Source organism: Myxine glutinosa, chromosome 1 (genome assembly GCF_964187855.1).
Source record: "Myxine glutinosa chromosome 1, kmMyxGlut1.1, whole genome shotgun sequence".
NCBI lineage: Eukaryota > Metazoa > Chordata > Myxini > Myxiniformes > Myxinidae > Myxine > Myxine glutinosa.
The window spans coordinates 76,033,666-76,061,215 of NC_136261.1; the positions used below are offsets into that span (position 1 = coordinate 76,033,666).

The 27,550-nt window shown below is 41.7% G+C and overlaps 1 protein-coding gene and 1 long non-coding RNA gene across 3 annotated transcripts in view; one reads left to right on the forward strand and one right to left on the reverse strand.

The window, feature by feature from the left end:
* Positions 1–27,550, forward strand: part of LOC137425193 (zinc finger SWIM domain-containing protein 5) — a 237,436-nt gene that overhangs the window by 144,603 nt on the left and 65,283 nt on the right. For both annotated transcript variants that reach the window (XM_068113368.2, XM_068113377.2), the window contains exons 5-8: positions 13,949–14,119; positions 15,761–15,949; positions 16,883–17,029; positions 20,984–21,130. In XM_068113368.2, coding sequence (XP_067969469.1) covers positions 13,949–14,119; positions 15,761–15,949; positions 16,883–17,029; positions 20,984–21,130 — 654 coding nt within the window. The remainder of the gene's footprint in view (positions 1–13,948; positions 14,120–15,760; positions 15,950–16,882; positions 17,030–20,983; positions 21,131–27,550) is intronic.
* On the reverse strand, positions 10,841–14,092 carry LOC137425202 (uncharacterized). The gene is made up of 3 exons (XR_010984073.1): positions 14,017–14,092; positions 11,076–11,137; positions 10,841–10,918 (listed from the first exon to the last, which is right to left on the reverse strand). It is a non-coding gene; the product is annotated as an uncharacterized LOC137425202 (long non-coding RNA).

The following is a 27,550-nucleotide window of genomic DNA, read 5'->3' on the forward strand; positions in this document are numbered from 1 at the left end:
TCAAGTAAAACACACATATTGATTCGAATTCTGCAACCATCTCCAAGAAACCGCTTCATATCAACAGTAAATCGACAAGGGCACTCCGGGTGCTTTCCTGACCCGATTTATATCAATTCGCTTCCCAAACAACTCCCAAACAGATGAAAATCCGGACTCAGTTCAGGACCTCGCCTGTTCTCTCGGATAGACGTTAAAATGGACATTCCCGGCCTGAATTTCCCCCAAGTCGAGCAGATCGCTTACAAAGTTTCACACCGAAACCCTCTGCTTTGCACATGACACACAGACAAACACATTGGCCAGACACACACGTCAATTAACATCCCAATATACATTCATTCCTCATTCATATACGAGTGAGTCTCCCATTCTTCGCGCGAAACTCAGATCGACTCAAATCATGCCTTTCTCCAGCCACTCCCAAACAATCTTTGCTCATTCATGTTACGTCTCTCATTCAAGGAAAAGGATTTTTGGGACTGGTTGGACGGGGGGTGGGTTGAGGTGAAAAAAAAAAAAGGGAAGGCAGGGCGGGGTGTTGGGGTGTTGCCTAGAGCCCTGGGACTGAGCTCAGGTCTTGGGGGGGTGGGGGGTCTTGGTCTGGTATCTGGTCCAGCGGCATCACTCGCTGATTTACTTGTTTAACTACCTCCTTAATTGTTTTGTCCTGAACTTTGCTTCCTGAACTTGCTTCCTTTGGCTCTGAAGCTTCAAATTCCTACAATGCAGCTCCTGCTTCAATTTTCAATATTTCAAAACCTAACCTGTCCTTCTCACCCTGTGGCCACCTGGCCCATTTCCTGTGAGCTTATTTATTTTCTCTTGTCCACCAGATCCTGGCCTGCTTTATCTGGACCTCTTGTCTAGAACTTAGTCTAGAGCTTCCTGGCTTGACCTCGTAGTTGTCACTACCTTCTTGTCAAACCTACCTGGTACCTACGCATTTCACCCTTCCTGGCCATGTCCCTTTGGCCGTCTAAGTTTAGCCACAGCCCTTCGTTCCCTGGCATGCAATGGCATACCCCATCTTGTCTCTGGGCTGTTCCTTCCTGGAAAGTTCTCGGCCTACTCAACCTTTACGGCTGTCCGACCTCACTTTCCCCCTCGTCCTTGTTAATTATTACGTTACCCTTAAATAATATCCAGCGCAAATATTGTAACGTTACTCTTAAATAATATCCAGCGCTAAATCTATCCTTAGCTTTACTCTTAATGTTTATCCAGCGCAAATATTGTAACGTTACTCTTAAATGATATCCAGGTGATTTCAACAAAGACACGTCATTCTGTGGCCTGAAATGAGCCTCTACTTACAATTTCTGTTCGGAGAGCAGGCAGAGCAGAAGGCAGAAAGGAACGGGCTGAACCCGCTCCAGGAAGGAAGGTACGACGTGCCGGCGTCCCGGCGTTCGGACAGCCTTCCTTCTGTCGCTCGGGGTCCGCTCTCTCTGTCCTCTGTCTGCTGCAATCCGAGTCACGGCACCAAATGTCAGAAACCACCTTTTCTGATCGAAGTAGAGTTCCACCAACAGGCTTGAGAATGACGAGACCTTTATTAAAATAACACTTTATACGGATCCGGAGGAGACAGACATCTACAGCAAGCTACAGCAAGAACATGCCAAGTCAAGCCTTCCTGAAAACACATTGATTCTCATTCATTTATATATGAATACGATTATCAGAAAATCTCCGAGAGAACAAAGCGACTGGCGAGAGTCCCTCCCCGTCATTCCTAGCCCCCACCGTTATCCGCTCTGTCATTCGGGGGAGTGCAGCACGCACCTTATCATTCGGACCAGATGTGATTTCAAAACTCCGACGAGGCAGAAAATATAACTCATTAAAGGGAGGGTGCATTCTTGGCTTCATGATAGGGATTTTACGACCGGCCTTATCTAGCCTCGAAAGTGCACACGTATACAATTTGTCCAACACGACTGAAGCGAGCCTTTCCTCATTTTAAATGAAAGCGAAGCAAAAACCTCATTGTAACTCAGGCGTCACTGTCATTAAACAAAACAGTTAATGTTTTTGGCAATTTATCAAAGGATTTATGTCTACGATTCAAGCAGCCTACCTAAGGTTCGAATACATTTTATTAACTCATGAAATAACATTATAGAACAGCATTTTATAACATAGCTTACGTGGTAATACGTCAGTCAACCGGCATTTATAATTGAGCATTAAGCAGTAACAAATCTGAGACCTGACATATGTATACATTTGTACTTGGCTATTTCTACCAAACGTTCATGCAATTCATGGATCAATTTCTTATACCGGTGCAACATTCTTCCTTTAAAAACACAATCTCAAAGATCTTTGCAAAGGTGGAAGAGGAGAGAAAGCTGAAAAAAACATTGAGCAAATGCAACAGTAAACAGAAGGGATTTTAGGAGAGATTTGTAAACCCGTGCAATTGATCTGGTTGCGCAAATTTTAAGAGGCAGCGACTTCAACAGTCAACGAGACCGTTTGAAAAATGCTCGCTCGATTGCCAAAATTCTTCATCCTCGTGTAGGGAACGGGCAGAGCATTCCCTGTGTTGATTGTCACTTTTTTGCAGGGATGCAAGTTGTGGTTAGGTCAGAAATATAGGCAGGAAGAAATTTATGTTGGGCTATTAAGATTACCATGTGCTTTTGAAAAATCTATCCGTTAACATAGTAGGAGCTTGTGAAGTGTTTTATTTTGTGCATTGGAGTAACACGATCGAATTTAAGAGTTTGCACTACGATTCTATCAAAACTATTCTCAATGTGTTTTAAGGGCTTGAGAAAAAGAGCACGCAGGCCTGCGCACGTTGAGCCGCAGTACTGACAATGAGCCGGACAATGAGAGGATCGAGAGCATGACCAAAAGTTTCAATTGTCCTGTGATGTATGCACCAGTGGATTTGGGAAATATTGTACAGATACATTTACATGTTTTGGAAATGTGTGGGATACAGCAAAGAGTTGGGTCCATATTGACACCAAAATTGAATACGATTGAAACAGATGCCAGGTGGTGATCCCAAAGTATCTGGAGTTGGTTGTTTTTATTTGACTGGATAGAGAGCCAAGGATCAGCATGTCACTTCAGCAGCGATGAGTTTGATAAAGCTGATCGGGATCGATATTTGCACCAGATTGCTTGTTTGTACCAGAGGACTCACTTGTGGAAACCTGTATCAATTATAACAGTTATTAGTCACCTACCGGTGTACGTGTACACCGGAGGGGACTATAGGTTTGCACTCCGTCCCTCCGTCTGTCAGTCTGTCCGTCTGTCAGTCCGTCACGCAAAGAACAGCTTTCCGGACTTTTTTTTTCTAAACTCTTGATGCTAATGATATCAAACTTGGTACACGGTTTCCTCATGATAAGTTACAGATCAAGTTCGAACTTCACAACGTTTCGATCATTTTTGACAAAGTTATGGCACTTTGAACTTTGGTAATTTCCCCAACAGTTTTCCGGACGACAGACTGCCGGTAGAGGACATGTATTGCAGCGGAATACTCAGAATGCTTGTTGTACAAGTGGATGTGCCAAAGCATGTGCTTGTCATATCAGGTGGTTTGGCTGGTTGACTCAAACCGAGTGGCAGTGGCCTTGGCAGTTCTAATTCTTACCAACTGCATTTTAAGACGTTAAGATGTAACCAATGTACAAGGAAGATTTAATTGTGGTGTGTGTGTGGGTGAGTTGGCAGGATAGCCTCGAGGTACGCACACTCGCCTATGAGCTGTCTAGACTGGGTAAAAATGTCGACCCAGCTATAAACTGTCATTGTGGTGTTTTGCAGGCAGAACGAGATATTTAATGAAATGCGTGCACATCAGGCAGTCTAGTGGCCCAATGATTCCCAATGCTTTCATTCATGAAAGTGTATTTTTGAGAAAGATCATTGCCATTAAAAATAAATCTGCTTTTCAACTCTGAATATACATGGGAATCACTGTGACCTTGGGATAAACGTATTTTTCACTGAAGCGATGTTTGGCATTAAAGTTCGGGTGAGCATTGTGAAGTGACAAGGGGATAATTTAATCATCGATCAGAATTACGTGATTATATCGAGAAACATGCTCCCAGGCCTAAGATGGAAAAAAAATGTTCGGCAAAATATTGGAAAACATGTAACTTGGCAGCAGAGTTAAAAGGAAATGAAACTTGAAATTCAAAAACAGATTGTCATTGTTTTTTTTTTCCAAGTTACATCCTCATATGAACAAACACCATTCATCAGCAAACGGAGCTTCAGTGAATTTTCCAATAATTTCAGCGGAAGATGCCAAGTTGTGCTCTTTGTAGATCACTGATTACCTGGAATTATTTATGGGGAAAAAAAATTAACAAAATATAGGGCTGCTTACACTAAAGAGAGAATAGTATGTGTGTTTATAAGAGGTACGGTATTTATGACATTAAAGTGGTTGACAGACTAAGTACAGGGCATTGGATTTAGGGCCTAGTTTGGGAATAGGACAAGGGGTGACTGCTTGGAAATACAAAGGCAAAGTAAAATTAACATCAGATGGGGGTTTATTTTAACTTGCAGAGTTTTTGATATGTTGAACAGCTTGAGGGGAAGAGTAGTGGGAGGAAGGATAATTTATCTGTTCCTAAAATAAATTGGATAAATGCCTTGATGTATTGAGAATAGGCAGAGATATGTAACTTGGTTGTGAGGCAGGTAGGAAGATGCACGCTCTTCATCATTGTTTGTGAAATGCTCGTTTATTAAGCTGGGTGTCCCAGATGGACATTAAACCGTTAAAGTCGAGGCTAAGAGCTAACACTTATAACATGCAACAAAGGAAGCAGGAAACGCGAGAGAGAGAGAGAGAGAGAGAGAGAGAGAGAGAGAGAGAGAGAGAGAGAGAGAGAGAGAGAGAGAGAGAGAGAGAGAGAGAGAGAGAGAGAGAGAGAGAGAGAGAGAGAGAGAGAGAGAGAGAGAGAGAGAGAGAGAGAGAGAGAGAGAGAGAGAGACAGAGACAGAGACAGAGACAGAGACAGAGACAGACAACAGTATAAGGAACAGGGACATCAGGAGATCTGTGGAAGGGAGAAGGCTGGGCGGGGTACATGGGATAAACAAGATGGACATTACAGGAACTTTCAGGAAATAAAACGGGGAATTTGAAGGCGGTGGGTTGTGGGTGGATTAACGGGGATAGAAAAGATTATGGTTTTGGATGAGGGAAGATATGAGATTGTAGTGAACAGTTATTTTAAAGACCTGGAGAGAAGAATGGGATTGAGGGGAGTGTGGAAGTTTGTTTCAGAGGTGGGGAAAAGAGGAATGAAAGAGTGAGGGTGAGCAGAGAGTCTTGATTTTGGAATTTTCACCGGAAGAGGGTAGCTTGCAGACCTTGTGCGTCCTGCAGAAATATTGGAGGGGTTGGGGGGGGGGGGGGGGTTGAAGAGCAAAGATAAAACAAGGGGTGCAAGGTTGGTGAGGCATCTGTAGAAGGCAGAAAGACCACCAACCTGCCTGCGGTGAGAGAGTGAATGATCCTCAGAATCAGCTTCATCGCGGGAGATACTAATGATTCTGAAAGCTTTGGTTTCTGCAGCTTGAAGCCGAGCTAGGTGTGAGGCAGGTGCCCCAGCCCAGAGGGGAGAGCAGTACTCCATCAAGCTGCGGATGAAAGCTTTGTATGTGGTGAGAGGTCAGTAGTGCCAAGGAAGGACTTTGCATGATGGAGGATGCCTAGTCGGCGACTGGCTTTGGAGGCCTGCTTGGAAATGTAGCTTTGGGTATCCCGTCTGGCTAGCATTAGTTGGTAGATGTTAAAGCTAGATCATGGTGTCTTTCACGTAGAGTAGGCAAGCTATCGCCGGCACCCTGAACTAATTACAAATTCCTGTCCAAATCACTTTCAGTTGAACGTCGGGCTTAGACAACCAGTTCGTGAAGGACTTGGCCCAAAACCTTTTTCCGGCCGACCCCCAGAAGACAAGGTGGGAATAATTTGGGCCATTAAAGAAAGTAGTAGTAATAGTAGTAGTAGTAGTAGGAGTCATATGTCCTAGTTTTTGGATAGAGATATGGCACATGTTAGATAGGCAAAATTTACGTTTCTGCTTGTATTATTTTGCAGGTTAAAGTATTAGAAATTTTGATTAAACGACGTGAAACTCAAGCATATATATGCTTCATCAAATATTTTTTGGGTGGAGTTTGATGTATGGATGGCATTGCCAAGCATATTTCAATATCATTTTTTAATCAAATGTTTTAACAGGTTTTTATACCCCTATATGGAATAAGTCAACCTAAGAGCACTTCCCATGTACGCTGCTTGAAACATATCGAAGCCCTTCCTTGTAAAACTATGACATTTGTTACGTGCTCCTCCCCAAACCCCGGTCACGGTGTACCTCCGAGCCCCGAAAGGAGTCACGGCAGAAAGATGTGTTATTCTGTGTCAATGACCAATGGTGAAACCACACCAATTGTTACCAAAAACACAAGTATTGTATTAAGGTCACACAAGAATAACAGCACAAGAACAATATTAATCAATTGTACAACAAATATTATATCATTCCTATGATGGTGCCATCAGTTTCTTACAATATAACTCACTGTGCTCCAAGTGAGCGAAAAGAACATTCCCAAAGTCTCTGTCCCGGCACCAAGCCAAAGTCGATCCATGCTCCGGTGATCGCAAGAAAAATGTCGCATTGAGACCAGAATCCAGTTCGGCTGACAGTCACGCTGCCAAAGAGGCGCGACTGGGAAAGGTGACTGGCGACTATGTTCGACTAAAAACCTCAAAAGGCGACTGGGAAACACACCTTCGGGTATGAATGTTCAACGGCTCCCAAACGGAGAACCACAAATTCCCAATCGAAATCCACGTTACACACGCAAACCAGGCTAACGGCTGGGTGCGGTGAAATGGCTGGAGCGAGGTGAAAAGGCTGGAGCGATGCGAAATGGCGGGAGCAATGCAAAATGGCCGACGGGCCCGTACTGGAGGCGTACCTGCACTCCAACAACGATTCTCTTCGGAATCAACCGCAAAACCTGTCACGCAGGCTTATCTGTCACAGCGATCACAACTCTGTCACAGGAATCCCTTTCCCAGGAAACCCAAAGTTCGCTCGTGACCCCCATTCGCCAGCGTCTCCTCGAGACCTCAAAGCAGCTTGGCCTTTCTTCCCGACCTCACTTGCGCCGCTTTTTTCTTGCTCTTCTTCTTCTTCCGGTTCCCCCCGATCCGGTTTCTGGTTTCTTTTAAAATACTAATTTTTTACCTTTTGAAAACAGTTATCTCCATTTCACTTAAACGATAACAATAATAGTACATGGAACCAAAAATGCTTACAGTGGATGAAAACCACAATGATGGAAGTGACGAATCCGTAACACATTCCAGTTGAACTACTGACTCCTTTGCTCCTCTCTTTTTGGAGAGTATTCCTTTGCTCCTCTCTTTTAGGAGAGTATTCCTTTGCTCCTCGCTTTTCCTGCTTTTGGAACCTCCTCCTCAGTCTATTAGACCCCACTCTTCCTTATAGTGATTCAAGCAGTGTGCAGTGTGCTGCCATCGCAGTTCATCCTCTAGTCTTACCCATGAACTTTTATATCCTCATTAACCCTCTCCCTATCTCCTCCCATCTACTTATGAATGTTGTCCTTCCCTGTTCATTCTTCTCCTGTTTATTTATCAATTTGTTGGCTCTGTGTTGTCCCACTGCCTCTCCTCCCCTCCATCCTCCATCGTTAGTGTGTTGCCCTCTGTCACATTGTCACCTCCCTCTTCCATGAGCCACGATTTTGTATCGAGAAATCAATAAATTAAATACCTGGCACATGTTGGACTGAACTGAATCCTGCATGCTTAAGACAACGAAATGAGCACAGGAAGTCAAAAATAAATGGAGAGGTAAAGCAGAGTTCCATTAACAAAGTATAAAACAAAATGTAATCGAGAGAGAAATAACATCCACAATTTATATTTCCCCAATGTTTCCATTTTGGGGTTGAATTTGCAAGACATGTTTACCCCATGCACACGAAGTGAAAAGCAGGATTAAACAATTGGTTCACTCCTGTCTGTCCGTCTACAAACGTTAGTTTATGATTGAGGAGCAACTTAATTTCAATTAAATGTTATATTTTGAACACAATTTGGAACATGAATAGGAAATCAAACCTGTAGATTAGTAGTACTTTGGCTCTGAATTTGTCCCTATCTCGCGCACACACACACACACACACACACACACACACACACACGTGAGATAATTTTGTCAGCGGTGAAGCGGCTTCAATATTTGGCTATGTCCATCCTTCCATCAAATATGAAGAAGAACCTTTTTAACCCAACGTGTTTAATTATATAGGGTTCTAAAAGGTGATTTTAGTGGGTTCTAAAGGGTAATTCTAAAGGTTTCTAAAGGGTAATTCTAAAGGGCAATACAAAAGGATTCTAAACAGTAATTCTAATGGGTTTCGTCATTTCTCAGCTTTGCTGATTTCATATTTAAAATGCCAAACTGAACCGCTTCCTTTGGCCATGGGTACAATATTTTTTTTACTCCGTCTACCTGTCTGGCCATCAAACAGAATTGAAAATTATTCCAAACAGAAAACGTACTGTTTTTAAGGACATCATAAAGGACACAAACACCAGGCACGAATAACATAATGTAACGTGTTAGATAGGGTGGTGTAACAGCCACTGCGTCAATAGTGATAAAATTCTGTAATTAATTTTTTTAGACGACTTTTACAATCCTTATTTTGTTTAAATTTTATTATACACTTGAACACTGTAGAACACAAATCGCCTTCTTTGTATTTCCAAAAACCTCCAGTTTTTCAGTACTTGGACATGTTATGTAAGTTGGTGTATAAGACTGCATCAATGGCGCTAAACTTCCAAAATAATTTTTATACAACCTTTAAAATCATTATTTTATTGCAATATAATTATAAACTTGAACGCTGCATGGGGTAAGGTGTTGTATGAACTCTCTAGTTAGTACTCTAATACAAACGAGTAACAGACAGGTCAGGTCAGCTTAACTGAAGCTAGGATCCCAGCTAATGGATGATCGATCCCATGTCGTCAATCTGTGAAAATTGCACAAAATTCCAATAATCGCAGTAAAATTTCCCAAAACATCATAAATCTATTATATAATAGTTTGTAATAGATACCATGAATGAGTAATTAGTTTCTGTGAACATGACAGAAGGTGCCAAACCGCAGGAGGCGGACTACCAACCTAAGGTGGAGTTGGCTATCAGTGTTTGACAAAGTAATTGTTTACAGATAGAATCAAGAGAACGTTGGTTGAGGTACAAGTTACTAACTTCCTGTTGATTCCATTCATCGTGCCACCTGTTCACCAACGCAGATCGAGCCTTCACCTGCAAGACTCGTTCTTTATTCCACTTCTTCTTCTTTCATATGCACCACGTGGCTGAGGGTAGCATAACTTGTTGGGGTGCATCTGTGCCACTGATGCAGCGCCCTCTGTCGGTTAAAGGAGGAATTTGGGCTTTGTTCAGGTTGCCAGCGAAACCTCGCTACCCTTTAAGAAGGACACCGTTGGATCTTAAACGTCCACCAAATAATGCTGGCAGACAGGACGCCCAGTTTAATGTCCATCCAAAGGACGGACCCACACATTGATGAATGGGGTAAAACACCGGGATGAGAGTTTATGGCTGGGTCGGGATTCAAACCCAGGCGAGACAGCTCAAAGGCAAGTGTGCGTACCTCCAAGCCATCCTGCCAGCCCTTCATTGTACTTGAGTACCATACCATAGTCATGCTTGTTTTTTGAAATCTCTTAGTATGTGATACTGATAAACTATTTTATCCCAAACGTTTTTGTGAAATAAATTGTACAAAAAAAAAGAAAATTATTGCATATAAATATTTAAATTGTTTACAATGAAGAATTCATCTTGCTAGTAAAGTCTAGTGTTTTAGCTATGTGTTGGTACTTTATGGCCTACTCTATTCAAAAAGTACAATGGGAGCTTCAATGTTCACAAGTACATGTTAGTATGGGTTGAGGATGTGAGGGGAGCCGTCTTCATATCTCCTCTGAAGGAGAACATATTCTCTGATACAATGCAGCACCAGGATGGCAGTTTATAGTCTGGTCAACATTCGAACCCAGACAAGTCGGGGACGAGTGCATTCCCTCCAAGCTATCTTTCCATTCCCACCAAAAGGCTTATTCACTTTCCAATTGTGCATCAACTTTTCACAATATTGTTAACAAAGTGAAAGTCTTTTTCAGTTTGACGAAGTTGCATTTTAGCTTGAATGCAGCAATTAGGGAATCGTGTTTGATGAGTCTGAGTGAGGGACTCGCAGGATTTGTCATGAAAACAACTTTCCTCCCAGCTTTGAAATTTTCCAGCACCTGAGGCCGACTCCATGTGCCTGAGAACAGGGGCTGGCGAAGTTGTGCAGGTGGCTTTTGGGACAAGGAGTGCATTGTGATCCATACCTGATTGGCCCGGTATCACATGTCAAAACATTCAAGGATCAACCGGTCTGTCGGGATGGCTGGGATGCTGATGGTAACATTGGATTAAAGTAACTAGCAACGGTACCCGCCCTACGAACGGAGCTTCAATTGGGAAGCCCAAATGAAAAGGCAAAATATCAGAAATTGAAGGCTTTTTTTTATTTTAAACGATTTGTATAAACATCCGTTGAATCATATCAAACGCAAATCATCAAAATCTAAACAGTATTTGTAGAATTTCAATAAAAGCCACATCACTGTTCATATCGGTAAATATTATTCCATTGTGTTCGGAAAAACTGGAAAATTGGGAAAAAAATTTGGAAAAACAATGTCGCCTATTTTACTCCAGGGGGTCCCAGGATTACCCACCCAAAATTTCGTTGCGATCGGTTCAGCCGTTTTTGCGGTACCTGGGAACAGACAGACAGATAGACATTTGGTGAATTATTAAAGTAATGACCGAAGTTGACAATGTACATGGCGGCCTGAAAGTGGCTTTACTCCTCCCCAGCAAAACATTCGTTCTTAAACTCTCTTAATATTCAGGTTTTATTGTGCAGTACTTACAATAAATTAATCAGTCATTGTATCTGGACGCACGCCTTCATTCTCCTTACACCACTGAATTCCTGGATGGCGGAAGGGAAGAGAGGGGGGTCCGAGGAATACATAGGAGGGGTAAAGCGACTTTCGGGCCACACTGCACAAGGGTACTCAAACACCAAATTCACCAGAGTACGCTTTGGGCAACCATCGTATGTTGATTTAACTGAATGAAGCATATGTGGTGAAACATTGTAAATACTGAAGCAGTTCACAGTGTGAGGATGACAATGATGGAGTTATTTACAAATCATTTGTGAGCAGCTCTTTTTGGGGACCCCATAAGGAACGTAACAAATTGATGATTGTTTTGTCAACGGGTCTCCATGGACATGGTCATACCTACGCCTTGCTGGATCCAAGATGAAATATGAAGATTTCCAAATATTAGTTCACGAGTTATCAAGTGACCACTATATTCGTTGTGTGTGTGTGTGTGTGTGTGTGTGTGTGTGTGTGTGTGTCTGTCCGCAGCATAACTACCCGATGATATCATCCGATCTTGATGAAACTTGGGTGGGAGGTTGATATCATGATCTAGTTGTGTCCTGCCTAGAGTGGGCGTGTTGCGTCCATTGTGGGCGGAGCCCACGTCCGAAAAAGATGTCTTTTTAGGGGGTAATCGAGTTCAAGCTACATCTTCTCCGAGGGAGTTGGTGGAATCTGAGAGGGGTTTCGATATTTGGTTAGGCCAATGTCATGTGTCTAGCCCCACAGAGCTCAATTTTTCATTTTGTTTTTCATTTTATTTATTTATTTATTTATTTTCCATTTCATTTTTCACCGAATTTTCGGTATTGTGTAGCTAACTAACCTCATAACTGATTTTACATTATTTTCTATCTCATTTCAAGGTCAGTAACCTTCGTTTTGACATTTCCGGGCCTGGCCTGTTCGGGCCTGTTTCAGTTATAGTCCGTCCTTTGTCATTGAATACCGCTCGCTCATGAACCATCGTCATCTCCTGACTTGTCTATCTTTAAGATTTATTTTCTATGACAATTAATTATTATTTGTGGTGGTCGGATGGATAGGGTGGTGGACGAGGGGCGCAGTTTATTTTCCCAAAGGCTCACATAATCCCTTTTCACCTTTACTAATCTGAAATTTCAGATTTTATTTATTTATTTATCTATCTGCCAACTGGCTGAGCCAATTGGGTTTTCTTTTTCACAAAGATTCCTTTTCAAAGGAATACAAAACACTGGATGTCATAACCTCACAGGTGCATATTGTGGCATTTCCATTTATTTTCTCATTTTTTACATCTGTCTATTGATTGCACAGTTGGTGATAGGTGGAGAAGGTTAAATGGAATAAATTAATCAAGAAAAGGGCAGATGATAGGAGAGTGATCTGGTCCACTGGTAGCGAGGCAGACGATCCCTTTGGTGCATCGTCAAGCTTCCCCCAATGCCCCATTTTCAATGGTGAACTTCTACTCTACATCACCTCGCTCTTCCTTGTGCCTAAACTCCATGTAAACAAAATTGAGAGAAATGAGAGAAGGGAAATTAAATGTTTGGAGAGGATTGGAATAAGGGTGAGGGAACAGGCATACATGGAGCATATGGGGGAGAGGCAGAAGTTCTGCCATATTTGTGTATGTAATAAATATATGGCCTCAAATATGTGTCTGAAATAACGAAAGGTACATGTTGAGAAAAGCTAACCGCACACTACGTTTCAAGGCCAAAATTGATCACGTGACAAAAGCCAGATCACGTGAAAAAATTGCAAAAGCACATTCGATATTTTGACCTTAGCTCATCGATACGTGATAAGTTGAAACGTTCCTGTTCATTCAAGAGGATGTTAATCGATTCGTAGGTAACTGTTCGCATGCTTCATTCGCTTACTGTCCACCCTTAAGGATAGTTCAGCGTTTTCAACATAATCGATGCGAAGACAAACAGTACATTCCCCTATCAAAAGGTGTTTCATTCCCATTGATATGTGTTCAATAATTTTCAGTCCTCGATCTTGCGGCAGGTACAACGCGTTTGATGGTATCTCAAATAATCCGACACTAGAACTTCATTATCCGTGAGAATGTTTGAAATGCTCTTCATATGAGATCTGCAATTTGGCCTTGAGTTGATGTCTTGCTCTGTTTTCCCCGAAATGATATCCGGATGCATCAATGAGTCTGAGCCGCTTACATATCCACAATCTTTCCCTTAACACCAGAAAAGTTGCAACGTTTCTTTTTTGTTTTTTTTGTTTTTTTTTGTATACAAGATCGAGGCTCGTGTAAGAACTAACATTAATCACAAAAAGACAAACTGACGCATAAAACATATGATAAAGGGAGCAGGAGACAAGATGGGGGAAGCACACAAGCACAACAGTAGAGAACAGGGACATCGGGAGATATGTGGGAGGGAGAGGGCTTGCAGGGAGGAGGAACGTGAAGGGGGGTGGGGGGGGGAAGCGGTGGAAGTGCAACCTTTGTTTTGAAATCTAGAGTGGCGAAGATTCATGGAGGATCTTGTATGTTCATGACATGAAAGGAAAAGGATGTTAGGAGACATCAATGCAATTTTATATGAAAGACAAGGACAATAGTAGACAAATCAACACAATATGTATCCCAGCATCACAAGTTAAGTGCTCAAGTGGGAGACAATAAGCAGGCTTACTTGGGGTAAATTACCTGCATCAGGTAAACATATTTTTCACTTCTATATATTGCGGTATTTCACGTTGCAGAACGTAATTTGACGTTGCTTACTCCAGGATTTCTGTGAGCCCGGCTTTTCCAAAATGGGCACACGCGATTACGCGAGATCGGTACACTGAACAAGCGGTGCGGATGTTTCCACGTGTTGGTGCAGGTATGCTGTGGATATGCGTGGTTTTAAACCCGCACTGCCGTCCGTCCGAGAAAAGCCACTGGACGCACCTCTTGGTGAAATGGGGTGAAGTCGATACGTGTCCGATGGAGGATGGATACCCGGGCATGGACCTGTACTCCATACGACTGCCTCCCTCCAACCACAGGAGCGGTAATTGATGCACCTGCAAGAAAGGACTCCCTATTGAGTTGCTCAAATAAAATGTGTGATGGAACAGGTGGGAAGCATTTACCATCTGAAAGGTTACGGACAATCATTACCTGTACGCTCTGTTAGATGCTGGGTTGCACATAACATTTCAAAGGGATGGTACAATGCACTCTGAGGTTGCACTTTCATGAAGTCACTCAATCTGCTTAGAACGGAAGAGCCTTTTGTTCGATGTTCTTGGATGTTTACTGCGTCATCAGAGTACAAGATAATTTGAATCCACAATGTTCGCTCGACCAAGGCTCGGTGTTATGAAATGTGAAATGTCTACCCTGTTGTAGTCTCTTTTGATATATTTTTTATTTTTACCATCTACGGAGATCTTAGTCTTTCGCAGATTTTTCATAGGTTGCATTTTTCATGCCAGGCCCAGGTTGCCCTGGGGGCATTGAGCACCAACCACAAGGTGTAGACCAGATGAGGCAGATTATGCCCCCTCACAACTGAGGGTCATTAATGAGCCAGCTGGGTTTTTGTTTAGCACTCAGACAGCAGTATGGTAATTCCGAGATTAACTTGCTTCCCAGAATGCCGAGAATACAGCCTGGTGTTGGCTTAGCGGTTCGGGTGCCGGCTTGGGATCCCAGGATCCTGGGTTTGAATCCCGGTCGATCGCTGAATTAACACCAGGGTGGTTGAGTGCTGGTTGACTCAGTCTGTCATCCTTCCGAGGTCGGCAAATTGAGTACCAGTTCACTGGTAATTCCCTGTTTGTCGCAAGAGGCCACTAACACGGTTGGCGGCAGGAAGGGCATCCGGCCATGAAACATTGCTTCAAAAAGGGGACCACGGTGCCAAAAAGAGGCCAATCCCCGCTCTGTTGGGAAAAATGGCCTCCAAAGGTGGTTCCAGAATCCTGACAATACGTATTCTATAAACTGTCACCTTCAGCCAGATTTGAACCCCCAGCATTTTGTGTGCCAGTTCAGTTTCTTTCCTACTAGGCCACCACTATTATAGAGAATGGGCCATTTATATACTGTATTCCCGGATTTGAACCCCTGTCATTCTGTTGCTAACAAACGAAATCGAACAAAATATTTACAGGATATCGGAACATATTTTAAGTTTGTGTGGTAAATTTTTTTTATTGATTTTTGAAGTGGACAAAATTCTGTTCCATTTTTTTTCTTAGCAACAGAATTACAGGGGTTCAAAAGTGGAAATGGATAAATGGCCTGCTCTGTATGTCCAGTTTTACGATTGCCCTGCATTTGAATCGTGCTTTGAGATGGAATAGGAAAAAAAGGAAAGCTGAAGTTTTCCTGTAGAGAACTCGTTTTGTTGAACCTTACTTGGGTTGAACTTGTCGTTCCTGCTTTGATCAGGAAATTAACCGGCCACCTAACTTTAAAAAGCCACTTGTGATTTGGCAAACGAACGCATTCATAAATTGTCCATTGTGGTACTAGCGTGATTATTAATTTATAATTCACCAAATGTTTCTTGATTTCAACCCCACCCACTCCCTTCATCGAGCTTTCCATTGCCGATTGTTCATGTGACTTCTCCGTCTTGTTGATAATTTTACTCGGAACGGTAAACATTTTGGGTTTTTCCTATCGTCCCACATGCCAACAGATGCGACGGCTCGAACTCGCCGCACGGTGTTCACCCGGGCCATCGAAGCGAGCAAACTGAGCTGGAAGGATGCACATCTGCTGGGAATCATCACTGGGGACTATGACAGCCCCCGTTGTCGCGTCAACATGCCTCGCGGCAATGCCAGCTGCCCGAGCTTCGACGCCTGGGGTCGGCCGCTCTGGCACGGTAAGATGAGAGCGACCTTTTTTTTATTTTCCAATTTTTTTTCTGTCCATCAGTACATGAGGGCTCGAGAAACTCTGACAAGGTTTTTTATTCTTATTATTATTTATTTATTTATTTTGTATACAGAATCGAGGCTCGTGTAAGAGCTAACACATTGAACATGAAAACATGCGCAGACACATAAAACATGTAATGAAGGGAGCGGGAGACAAGAGGGGGAGAGAGAGGGAAGCACACAAGCACAACAACAGAAGAGAACAAGGACGTCGGTAGATCTGTGGAAGGGAGAGGAGGGGTACATGGTATAAAGCAAATGAACACTACGAGGAATTTCAAGAAAGAAGTTGGGGATTTAAAGAGGCGGATTTGGGGTGTTTCAACGGTGGTAGAAAAGATCAAGGTTTTGGATGGGGGAAGATAAGAGATGGTGGTGAACAGCTGTTTTAAAGATCTGGAGGGAGGAGAGGGATTGAAGAGGAAGAAGGTTGAAGAAGTGTGGAAGAAGGTTGGTTCAATGGGATATTCTATTTGAAATTATGGAGAATACAGTAATCTTTTGTTTTGAGTTTCCAGGCAGAAAACATTTTGATGTAAACATCCAAATAGTGGAAATAAAATAAAGTTAGGAAAAGCAGTTGTTGGTTTGACAGAGTTGTTGGTAACATAAGTGGTGTGAAAATCCCAGGGAGGGATATAAATTGAGAATGAGAGCAGCTCGAGTGGTGACGAAGAAAGACTCGGATGGAAGATACTCAGTTGGACGCTGCTCACCACTGATCTGTCTGGTTAGGGGTTCAATCTCTGGCGCCATGGAATCAATTTCAAGTTCTTGTTCTTGTGACCCCAATCTTGTGTATTAAGTTGTAGTACATGTCGAATCTGAATGCATTTAAGGGCAGACAGATTTAAGTCATTTCCTGTCCTGTTTTTCAGAGTACGTCCCGACCGCCTGCGCCCGTGTTGATGCCCTGCGCTCCCACGGATACATGCAGGAGGCCCTGCGGTTGGCTATCGCTGTTGGCCTTACCTTGCGTTTCCAACAGGAGCAGCAGTATGAGAATTACCGACAGCAAAAGAAAGGTGTGGAATCGTAGCAATTAAGTGTGGCAAAACGAGATTAGCAAGGATCTAGCACACTCTGGCAATCTGAATCCATTCGGCTAAAAGTTGTGCACATCGATTTTTGATTAGTTATGTCTAGGTGATGGTCGTGACATGGAGTGATTTTTTTTCAGGAGTTATTGTCTTCATAAACCTACACGAAGAACATAAATATTAGCACTGGTGTGCGGTAGCTTATTGTTGGATAAATGGTGTAGTGGTAGCGCAGAATTACTTTTGAGCTGTCTAGTCAGGGTTTGATTCTGACCTGAATATATACAGTACTTGGAAAGTTATTTATCTTTCATGAAGAGTAGGTGTGTTATTGCTAGGCCCTGGCAAAATTACAAATTCCTGGCCCAATCACCATCATTTGAACAGCAGGTCTAGCCAATCGGTTCGTAAACCTTCACTCTTTCACCTCTTCATTTCACCTTCACTCACTCTCTTTCATCGTCATTTGTTTTCACCTTCACTCTTTCATTCCTCTTTACTCCCGCCTCTGGAACAAACTCCCTCACTCCCTTCAATCCCACTCCTCCCTCCATGTCTTTAAAAACAGCTGTTTACCACCATCTCTTATCTTCCCCCATCCAAAACCTTGATCTTTTCTACCCCCGCTAATTCACCCCAGATCCACTTTTTTGAAATACCAACTTCTTTCCTGGAAGTCCTTGCAGTGTCCATGTGTTTTATAGTTCTCCCACCCCCCCTCCCCCCACCCCCTTCCCATGCCACCTCCCCCCAAGCCCTCTCCCTCCCACAGATCTCTCGATGTCCCTGCTCTCAAATGTTGTGCTTGTGTGCTTCCCCCTCTCTCCCCATCTTGTCTACCGCTCCCCTTTTTATTGGGGTTTTTTTTTTTTAGTAATTAATGTTAGCTCTTTCACGAGCCTCGATGTTTATTTAAACAACATCAAGCACAAACACCAGAAAAAAAAAAAGAAAAAAAAAAGGACGAGCCAAATCTCCTCTCTGGCCAACCCTATAAGAGGGTATAGGATTAAAGAAGTCATTGTAGTTTGGTCAGTGTATTATTCCTAACGAGACACTAGACTGGTTGTGGGTTAAAATCCAGCCAAGGTACTTTTACAGATTTGTATTTGAATCATCTGGAAGCTAATCTAGTCTCTCTGTAAAATCACCGCGTGACTGAAAATGTTTGGAAAACACCTAGCCTTACCTGACGTACACGTTGAACCAATTCACAGTTCACGGTTGACCTAACGCCATCAGAGCAATTTGGGATCAAGCACTCAAATAAATGCTGCTTACGAAGGAAGAGGCATTCTCAAAGCAGACTTCAATAATATCATCCGTTAAAATCTTGAACAACCTGAGTGTCGGTTGGTTTGGAGCGAAACAGAAGCCAGGGTACGACTATCATACATCACTTTGATCCTTCTTGTTTGTGCAATGCTGTAATAGATGTGATGTCAATATAACTCCAGCAAAGCATAGAGGTATGTTGTCGGACAAACGTTCACGTGTCATTAAATAAAGAAATAAATAAACGAGTTCCATTCAAGGAACATTGACGCATGAGGAGGCCATTAGGCCCATCATGCCTGGGCAATGGTTGCCAACATATGGTTGTTTATTTTATTTTTTTATTTTTTTTGTATACTGAATCGAGGCTCATGAAAGAGCTAACATTTACTTCACAAACAAATCAACCAGACAAACAAAATATATAAAAAGAGGGAGCGGAAGACAAGATGGGGAGAGAAGGGGAAGCACACAAACACTTGAGAGCACACAACATTTGAGAGCAGGGAGATGTGTGGGAGGGAGAGGGCTTGGGGGGAGGATGCGTGGGAAGGGGGGGGGGGGGGGTGAGAGAAGTATAAAACACAAGGACACCAAGGACTTCCAGGACAGAAGTTGGTATTTCAAAAAAGTGGAATTGGGGTGAAATTAGCGGGGGTAGAAAAGATCAAGGTTTTGGATGGGGGAAGATAAGAGATGGTGGTGAACAGCTGTTTTAAAGACCTGGAGGGTGGAGTGGGACCTGGAGGTTGTTTGTCGGTTCTCTCTCCTTTTTCAAATGCCGAGCGTAAAGCAAGGAAGCAGCACATTGTAACATGTTGTGGTCATTGGTATGACTCGGCCAGGGTTCAAACCGCTGCCCTTCCAGACTCAGAGCGGATACTCTAATAACCATTAAGCCATCGAGTCTGCATTCCGACAGAATCACCTCTCGCAGCCGTTCTGTTGATTTGATTCCAAAGAGTAAAATAAACCTACAGGCTAGTGGGGTCAAAGCTGTTGACCACGCGTTACCACAAGCTACATACATGATGGACCAACTTTTCTGGTGAAGAGTTGTGAAATTTTGATCGTGGATGAGTGCAATTTCCCAATAGCCGAGGGGCTTGGAATCTAATGAGCAGTGGTTATGGCGAGAAGATAATGGTATATTTGGAGCCAAGCCAGATGAACTAAAAAGGTGGCCACATCTCCCGACAACACCCACAGCTGGTTCGTTGAGGATGTCGGAATGTCACTTTAAGCACGGCATAACAATTCTCTTCCTCCCTTCATAAGAGAATCCACTTAGAAAGCTGCAGTGCATCAAATGCAATTCGTAATTTTGCAGTCAATCTTCTCTGGTAATTACTGACTTGCCACTTCATATCAGTAATTCGAGCTTCTACAGCAGATCGATTCCTGCACCACACCTTGCTGAATCATAGTGGATTGTTGCAGGGCCATATTATGTAACCGGAAATTGATGTCATTATAAAATTGCTTTACTTTGTACTTGGTTTACATGAGCGCCTGCATTGACCCGATGATCTGATCTCCCATCGTCGGGCAGCCATGGTGGATAATGTGTAAACCAGAAAGGGTCATTTGTGAGGCTTAATGAGCAATTTTACACAATAGCCATAAAATGATATTTTTTTAAATTAAAATTAATTAATTAATTAATTAACCTTTTTAGTTGTTTTTTATTTTTTAATTAATTAAATTGATATATTTGGGAAAATTACACGCCCAGACCAGGGATCAAACCCAGGTACCTAGGTTTGATTCCTTGTCTCGGTGTGTAATTTTCCCACATATATCGATTTAATTATTTATAATCCTGTTAATATAATTATTATTTATTTAGCTGTTTTTTGCAGGTAGGAATGCCAGCTTACTTAACATCCCTTATGAAAGACAGCATGCTCCAATATGCTATGTCACATGACATTTTGTTTTGGGGGAGGCTCAGGGGGTAGCACCTTGCTGAATTCGGTCAATGCAATGATGCTAAGAGGGTAAATCTGCTTTAAAAATTATCTTTCTGGAATATGATCCTGTGTTAAGTGGTCAGGTTTGCTCAGCAAGATGGGGGTGGCCACATGAAACAAGCCTGGTTCTGTATATTAAGCATGGTAAATCATGTAATATATGATTCATGGCATTATGTGGTTAGAGGATGTATACATCCAAGCATCATGTCCTTACATAATGACAATCATTTCTAATTATATTTAAAATCTTGTTGTAGTTCGATAGTTCCATGTTCGGAAAGTAATGCACCACCTGCTATAGCAGCCTGGCATGTTTCAACCATTGAGTGGTCTTCATTTCGAAGTCTCGGATGACGTCCGCTCAGGGGGTCAAAACGTTGGTTCTGAGCCTTGCGAGCTGGGCATGAGCTTTGCTTGCCGAGTAACGATACTGGCTGGTGCCCTCATTTTAAAATTCCTAATTAGAGCTGTCGCCTGTCTTATGAGGCACCTTAGCACAGTGGAAGTGGCCATTCATTATGCGTACATGAGAGGAATAACTACAAAGGTTAACAGTCCCATTTCAAGGGGAAACAATCGGCTCTTGGAGGTTCTGTCACTTGGCTTCACCCAAAGCATTGATGCAATGATGGCAGGTGTGGAGATTGGTGTCACCTGACCATTACTTGAGCCCTTGTTCTCGCTGCAGGTTGCATGCTGCAGAAGGACACCATGACGAGCGTCGCCAACATGGAAGGTTGGGTCGGTCACCCTCTGGACCCAATCGGCAGCCTGTTTGACACGCTCACGGAAGCCTGCCGTGTGGGGGATGTCGATGCGGCAAACGGCTCGACCGGTACATTGAATGATCATTGCACGAATAAATGAGCGTTTTGAAAATAATTTTGCTTTGGTAACTCAAAAAAAATGAGCCTTACCTGCTGTAAAATGTATGAGCATCCTAGTTCAGCGAACGAGTCGTTTTATTGGGTACATTGGTTGCCGTATCGAAAATTCGTTATATTTGGACTTATTTCCCGAAAAATATAAAAGGTAAAAATAAAGTCTGATTAGATTATCTTGTAAAGAAGCAAAACTGCCTTTACTTTTTATTGGATTTTGAGACAATTTTAGTTTGAACGGCTTCGGGATTGTAGAAGGAGCAGTTCAGGCCTATCTGGGCGAAGGCTGATCCTTGAGAAAGCCCAATGAATTGGCTGCATTTTCTTTGTATAATCGTTATCAATGGAAACAGATTTTGAAAAACCAAACTCTCGGTTCCTTTGTTTAATTTGGTCTTCGGGTCTTTCGCTTTTGAGGAAATTCACTCACTCTTGTACTTTATTCGGCTCACTCATTCCTTCATTTGAAGCACTGCTTTTGTATTACAAAAATCCCTCTGATGAGAGCTAATCTCACTAACAATGTTTCTAAATAATCGAGGAAAATATCATGGGAAGTAGTAGCTTGAAATGAAATAAACCTTTCATGAATTCTGGCAATTGTGCAGGGGGTTGGCTGCACGGCTATTTCGGGAGATCCTTATTGTATGTGCTTGACAGGTGATGGTTACAGTGAAGCAAACACAAGAGAGAAACAGCACAATGTGTTATTTGCTGAAGGGCCTTTGGAAGATATTTAGTTTGGCTCCGGCTTGTGACATTTTCCACAAAGCAACAGCACTCGAACCTCGTCCCGCCTGTAACATCTTCTGCTTTCCTCTTTGATTCGTTTGCTGAGCTGTTAGGGAGAATTTGCCATTGAACTTGTGTTATTAATCCTTGCATCACTGTATATAAGCTAACGATTCCTGTCTCCCACGCCCTACGTGTTCCGCTACATATTTACGTTTATCATGTTTTTTTGTACGTTGACTTGAGTTTAATGAGCTCTGTGCATTCGCATTGCTTTACGTGCCCATTTTCAAGGAAAGAATTCCAACCAGACTGAGGACTTTCAATTAGGCCATCTAATTTAGCACCAGTGCTGTGCACCCACCACATGTCTTCTTTTTTTCTTTACGAGATCGAGCCTCATGGAAGAGCAAGGTTACCTTTTTCTGATGTGGTTATCTTATTGTTCTTACCTGTTTTCCTAATTCTCTTTTTTTGTTATTGGCTGGTATTTCGACAAAGGAAAAAGAACGACTTTGTTTTTGATGAAATTAATATCAAATTAATTTTTGGATCTCATTTATAAATTGTGGAAATGTTCTCCGCTAAAATGAGCTGAATGTTTGACCATTCGTGCTTTGTCACCCTCTTCATCTTTGCCACTCTGCTTCTATGTTCTGTCTTTCCCTATGTGAATAACTCCACTGTGTTCTATCATTTATTCTGAGAACAAAACTTCGCACAGGTATTAAAATAAGAATAAACCATCCGAATAATAAATGTACAGGCTGAACTTTCAATTAGGCTGAACTTTCAAAAAATCTGAACAAAGCAGATCCTGCCACTCTTTTAATAGCAATGGTCCTGGATACCTCTCCAGACATTATTGTGGGTCACAAGTAGGATGGTTTGTGTAGAGCAAGAACATCCTGTTGTGATCGTTAGGATCTATTTGGCAACAGGAAAATGGCTTAGTACTATAAGTGTGTGTGTGTGTGTGTGTGTGTGTGTGTGTGTGTGTGTGTGTGTGTGTGTGTGTGTGTGTGTGTGTGTGTGTGTGTGTGTGCGCATGTACGTACGTATAGATATATATATATATATACACACACACATCAGTCATTATGCGACTTCATACCATCAGTGGGGAATCGCCAGTAAGGTGTCCCATACAACTACTGCTGCACCTTACTGGGAGTGATAAGCGCCGCCTGCCACACGGTAACATTATCTCTGGTATCCACTCACTATAGGGAGTCGATGTCATGACGTTCGCTCATTAGGTTGGAGCACCAAATTACAGATACTAATTAGTTACTCCCAACCGCATCCAGATCGACTCCACATAGTTATTCAGAACTTAATATGTCCTTTTAAATCAGAAAATAAAAAGAAATGGGATTGACAAAATTATTGACACCCTGGACTTAATATTCGGTAACACGGCCTTTGGACAAAATAACTGCAGTCAAGCGCTTCCTATAGCCATGAATGAGCTTCCTACACCTCTACTGGCAGTTTGGCCCACTCTTCTTGTGCAAACTGCTCCAGTTCTCCCAGATTTGATGGGTGCCTTCTTTCAACTGCTGTTTGCAGATCTCCCCACAGGTGTTCAATGGGATTTAGATCTGGACTCATTGCTGGCCACTTCAGAACAGTCCAGCATTTTGTCTTGAACCAATCCTCGGTGCTTTTTGAAGTGGGTTTGGAGTCATTGTCCTGCTGAAAGACCCATGACCTTCGACGGAGACCCAGCTTTCTGATACTGGGTTGAAAATTGTGCTCCAAAATGCATTGGTAATCTGATTTCATGATGCCATGCATACATTCAAGGCACCCAGTGCCAGAGGCAGCACAGCAACCCCAAAACAATAATGAACCTCCTCAATATTTGACTGTATGGAAGGTGTTCTTTTCTTTGAAGGCTTCATTTTGTTTTCCGTAAACATAGAGATGATGTGTTTTCCAAAAAGCTCAAATTTGGTCTCATCTGTCTGCAGGACATTCTCCCAGAAGGATTTTGGCTTTTTCACGTTTTTTTTGGAAAACTCCAATTGGGCTTTCTCAGCAGTGGGGTCCTCCTGGGTCTCCTACCATAGAAACCCCTTTCATTAAGTTGGCGACAGATGGTCTGAGTTGAAACTGCCCTATCTTGTGTCTGAAGGTCAGGTTGAATTTGTTTGGCAGTTGATTGAGGTGCTTTCAACACCATTCAAAAAATCCTTCACTGCAATCTTCGATCAAGATTTCTCTTGCGGCCCCGTCCAGGGAGGTTGGCTACAGTGCCTTGGGCCTTAAACTTCTTGATAACATTGCGTTATTGAGACATTCCGACAATTCTGAGACAAGACTGAGACAATTCACTGGTTTTCTTTATTTTCTCTATGCTCATTACCATACACACAGTGACACAAAACAGCAGAATGAGTCCTTTTCTCCATCCAAACTGGTTGAATGAGTGATTTTTATATCACAGGCACCTACAATTCACCACAGGTGAGGTCAATTCCAAAGTAAAGGAGAATCACCTGCTTGAAATATAATTATTTCTAATAACTTCTAAAAGGTGCCAATAATATTGTCCGGGCCATTTTAGGATTTCTTTGTGGAATAAGCTAAGATTTTGTATTTCTTTCAGCTTTGTTGTTTAGTTCCACTGCACACAAAATAAATACATATGTGGATACCAAAAGATGTTTTAATTTCAACAATTTTTGGAAGAAATGGTGCATTTGAAAAAAGTGCAAGAGTGTCAATATTTTTGGCCCGACTGTATATGTATATGTATATATATATATATATATATAAGTTCAAAACACCTGGTCACAAGTGTGCCACACTGACCGGGTCATCAGTCGAGGTCCTCAGCATCATCCCGTTTCGGCCCTTCAACCTCGATATGGTCAGCCAAGGCCAGCAGGGGCACATCCACATCCACATGCAGCAACTACACCTAGATGCATACATACCCCCACCCTCAGCCAGTGCGAATGCAGACTACAACAGCAACACCTCCACATCCAGAATCCACAGCACCAAACAAACATGGTGGAACACTCAAACACCCACCTTTATACCCTTCACCACTCACCAACAAAACACATCAAATCATTCATACACACACATACACACCCATACACACACATACACACATACATACACACACAACACCAACCAACCACCTACTCTTACAACATACACCACTCAACATACAAAAACACAAACTCATGCAAAAATTAGGTCATGCAAAAACACACACCCTCACCCACTCACTCATATACACAAAATAAGAAATAATAATCGTAACAAAAAAAAAAAAAATCAAAAAAAAAAACCACACACCACCAACCTACACCGTTCGACGTGCCTCCATAAACTTACTCCATATCCAAAATGAGCCTTTCAAGGCAACCTGGGTCGCCTTGTCACACATCCTCCTTCTTTCTGTCCCACACACTCCCAGCCGAGCAAGAAATGCAGAAAAGGAATTGCCAATATACCCTCCACACCCCACCTCAAATGGCTGACACATTTATTTATGACACACAATTCAAAAAATCTGTATATATATATATATATATACAGTATATATATATATATATATATATATATATATATATATATATATATATATATATATATATATATATATATATATATATATATATATTATATATGTATATATAGATATGTATATATAGATATGTATATAATACATACATATAATATATACATATATATATATACATATATATATATATATATATATATATATATGTATATATAGATATGTATATAATATATACAATATATATATATATATATATATATATATATACATATGTATATATAGATATGTATATAATATATACATATACATATATATATATATATATATATATATATATATACATATGTATATATAGATATGTATATAATATATACATATATATATATATATATAGGTTTTATATACATATATATATATATATATATATATATATATATATATATATATATATATATATATATATATGTATATATATATATATAAGTATATATATACATATATATAAGTATATATATATATATATATATATATATATATATATATATATATATATATATATATATATATATATATTTATGTATTTATTTATTGATATATATTTATTGATATATATGTATTTAGATAGATATATATATATATATATATATATATATATATATTATATATATATATATATATATATAAATATAATATATATATACACATATATATATATGTTGTTTTAAGCTGCAATTCCTCCTGGACGTGTTTTTAGACAGGAACTGCACATGCCAATAATTATTATTATCCTGTGGATAGCTGGCTTTCCCGGTGTGTACCCCGATTTAGAATAGGTACACCGTATCCCTGCGCATCGTAAGAGGCGACTAAGGGTTGGCGTCAGGAAGGGCATCCAGCCATAAAAAAAAAACATTGCCTCAAACAGGGTACCATGATTGTCATGGGGCCCGCAAGGCTAACCCCCGCTCTAGCGGGAAAATGGCCTTAAAACGATCATTCATTCATATTTATTGTGGATAGCCGGCTTAAGGCAATATTTTGATGGCATATCACCAGCGATAGTGTGACCTGCCTCTGCTCTGCGGAAACACATTCGATTAGCTAAACAAAGGGATTACCCGGGTTAATTTATTTCCCTCCAGGATGTTTTCAATTAACCGAATCGTTGGCGTGGGAAAGATGGCCAAAACCAGACATTTACACATGACTTAGGAATAAATAATTTTATTGGATGACACACTGCACGCAAACCCAGACTAAATAAACAGACATTATCAATCCACAAAACTTAATACAGCAAATAAAGTAAACCAACCCCCGCTATGGGCCCACCCACACAGAGTCATGAAAATTCACATGGAGCCAGGAAAAAGGGTAATGTGCTTCAGGGCTATAGCACATTAAGCAGTCCAGAACTGAAGCTCAGAGGAGGTGTACTGAGGATGAGCAGGCACACCAACGAGGACACAGCAGGAGAGTGAGCTCGATCAGGCAACAAAGTCCAAGAGCCCTCTGCGCAGACCATGGGAGTTTATTATGAAGCCTCCATACTGTCATAAGTTTCCACCCTTGGAGCTTTCCCATGAATCACGTGACGGCTGTCCACCAATAATAGGCAGTACCTATGTTGGCAAACAGCCCAGATCGATGGCTGTGGAGGCGGAGCCATCTCCTCGATTTGGCGTCTGGAACTCGTGTTCTTTCCAGCTGTCACCTAGTTCAAGGCAGGAAGACGTGATTTGAGCAGGCCCTGATACCTTCCGCAGTTCTTGGCAGTTTCGCACGTAAAGAGCAAATGTCTACGAGACATCCTTAACCTCTCTACATATAAACAGACCAGGCCCATCTCCCATGCAGGCCATACATCAGACAAGCTATCCTAATAAGTCTCCTTAATGAATGATTCCAAAAAGTCCTAAGAACTATGCAAAACACATGGTGCTAAGGCCTTGTCTGGCAGGGGACGGGTGGAGTCTCAGTCGTTATTTTATTTGAGTCAGGTCTTGGTTTATCACACATTTCATTGAGTGTGCTGTGAGTGGTAAGTATTGAACTGTGCTGAGTGGCGCTGGTAAAAACCACCCCCCCCCCTCTT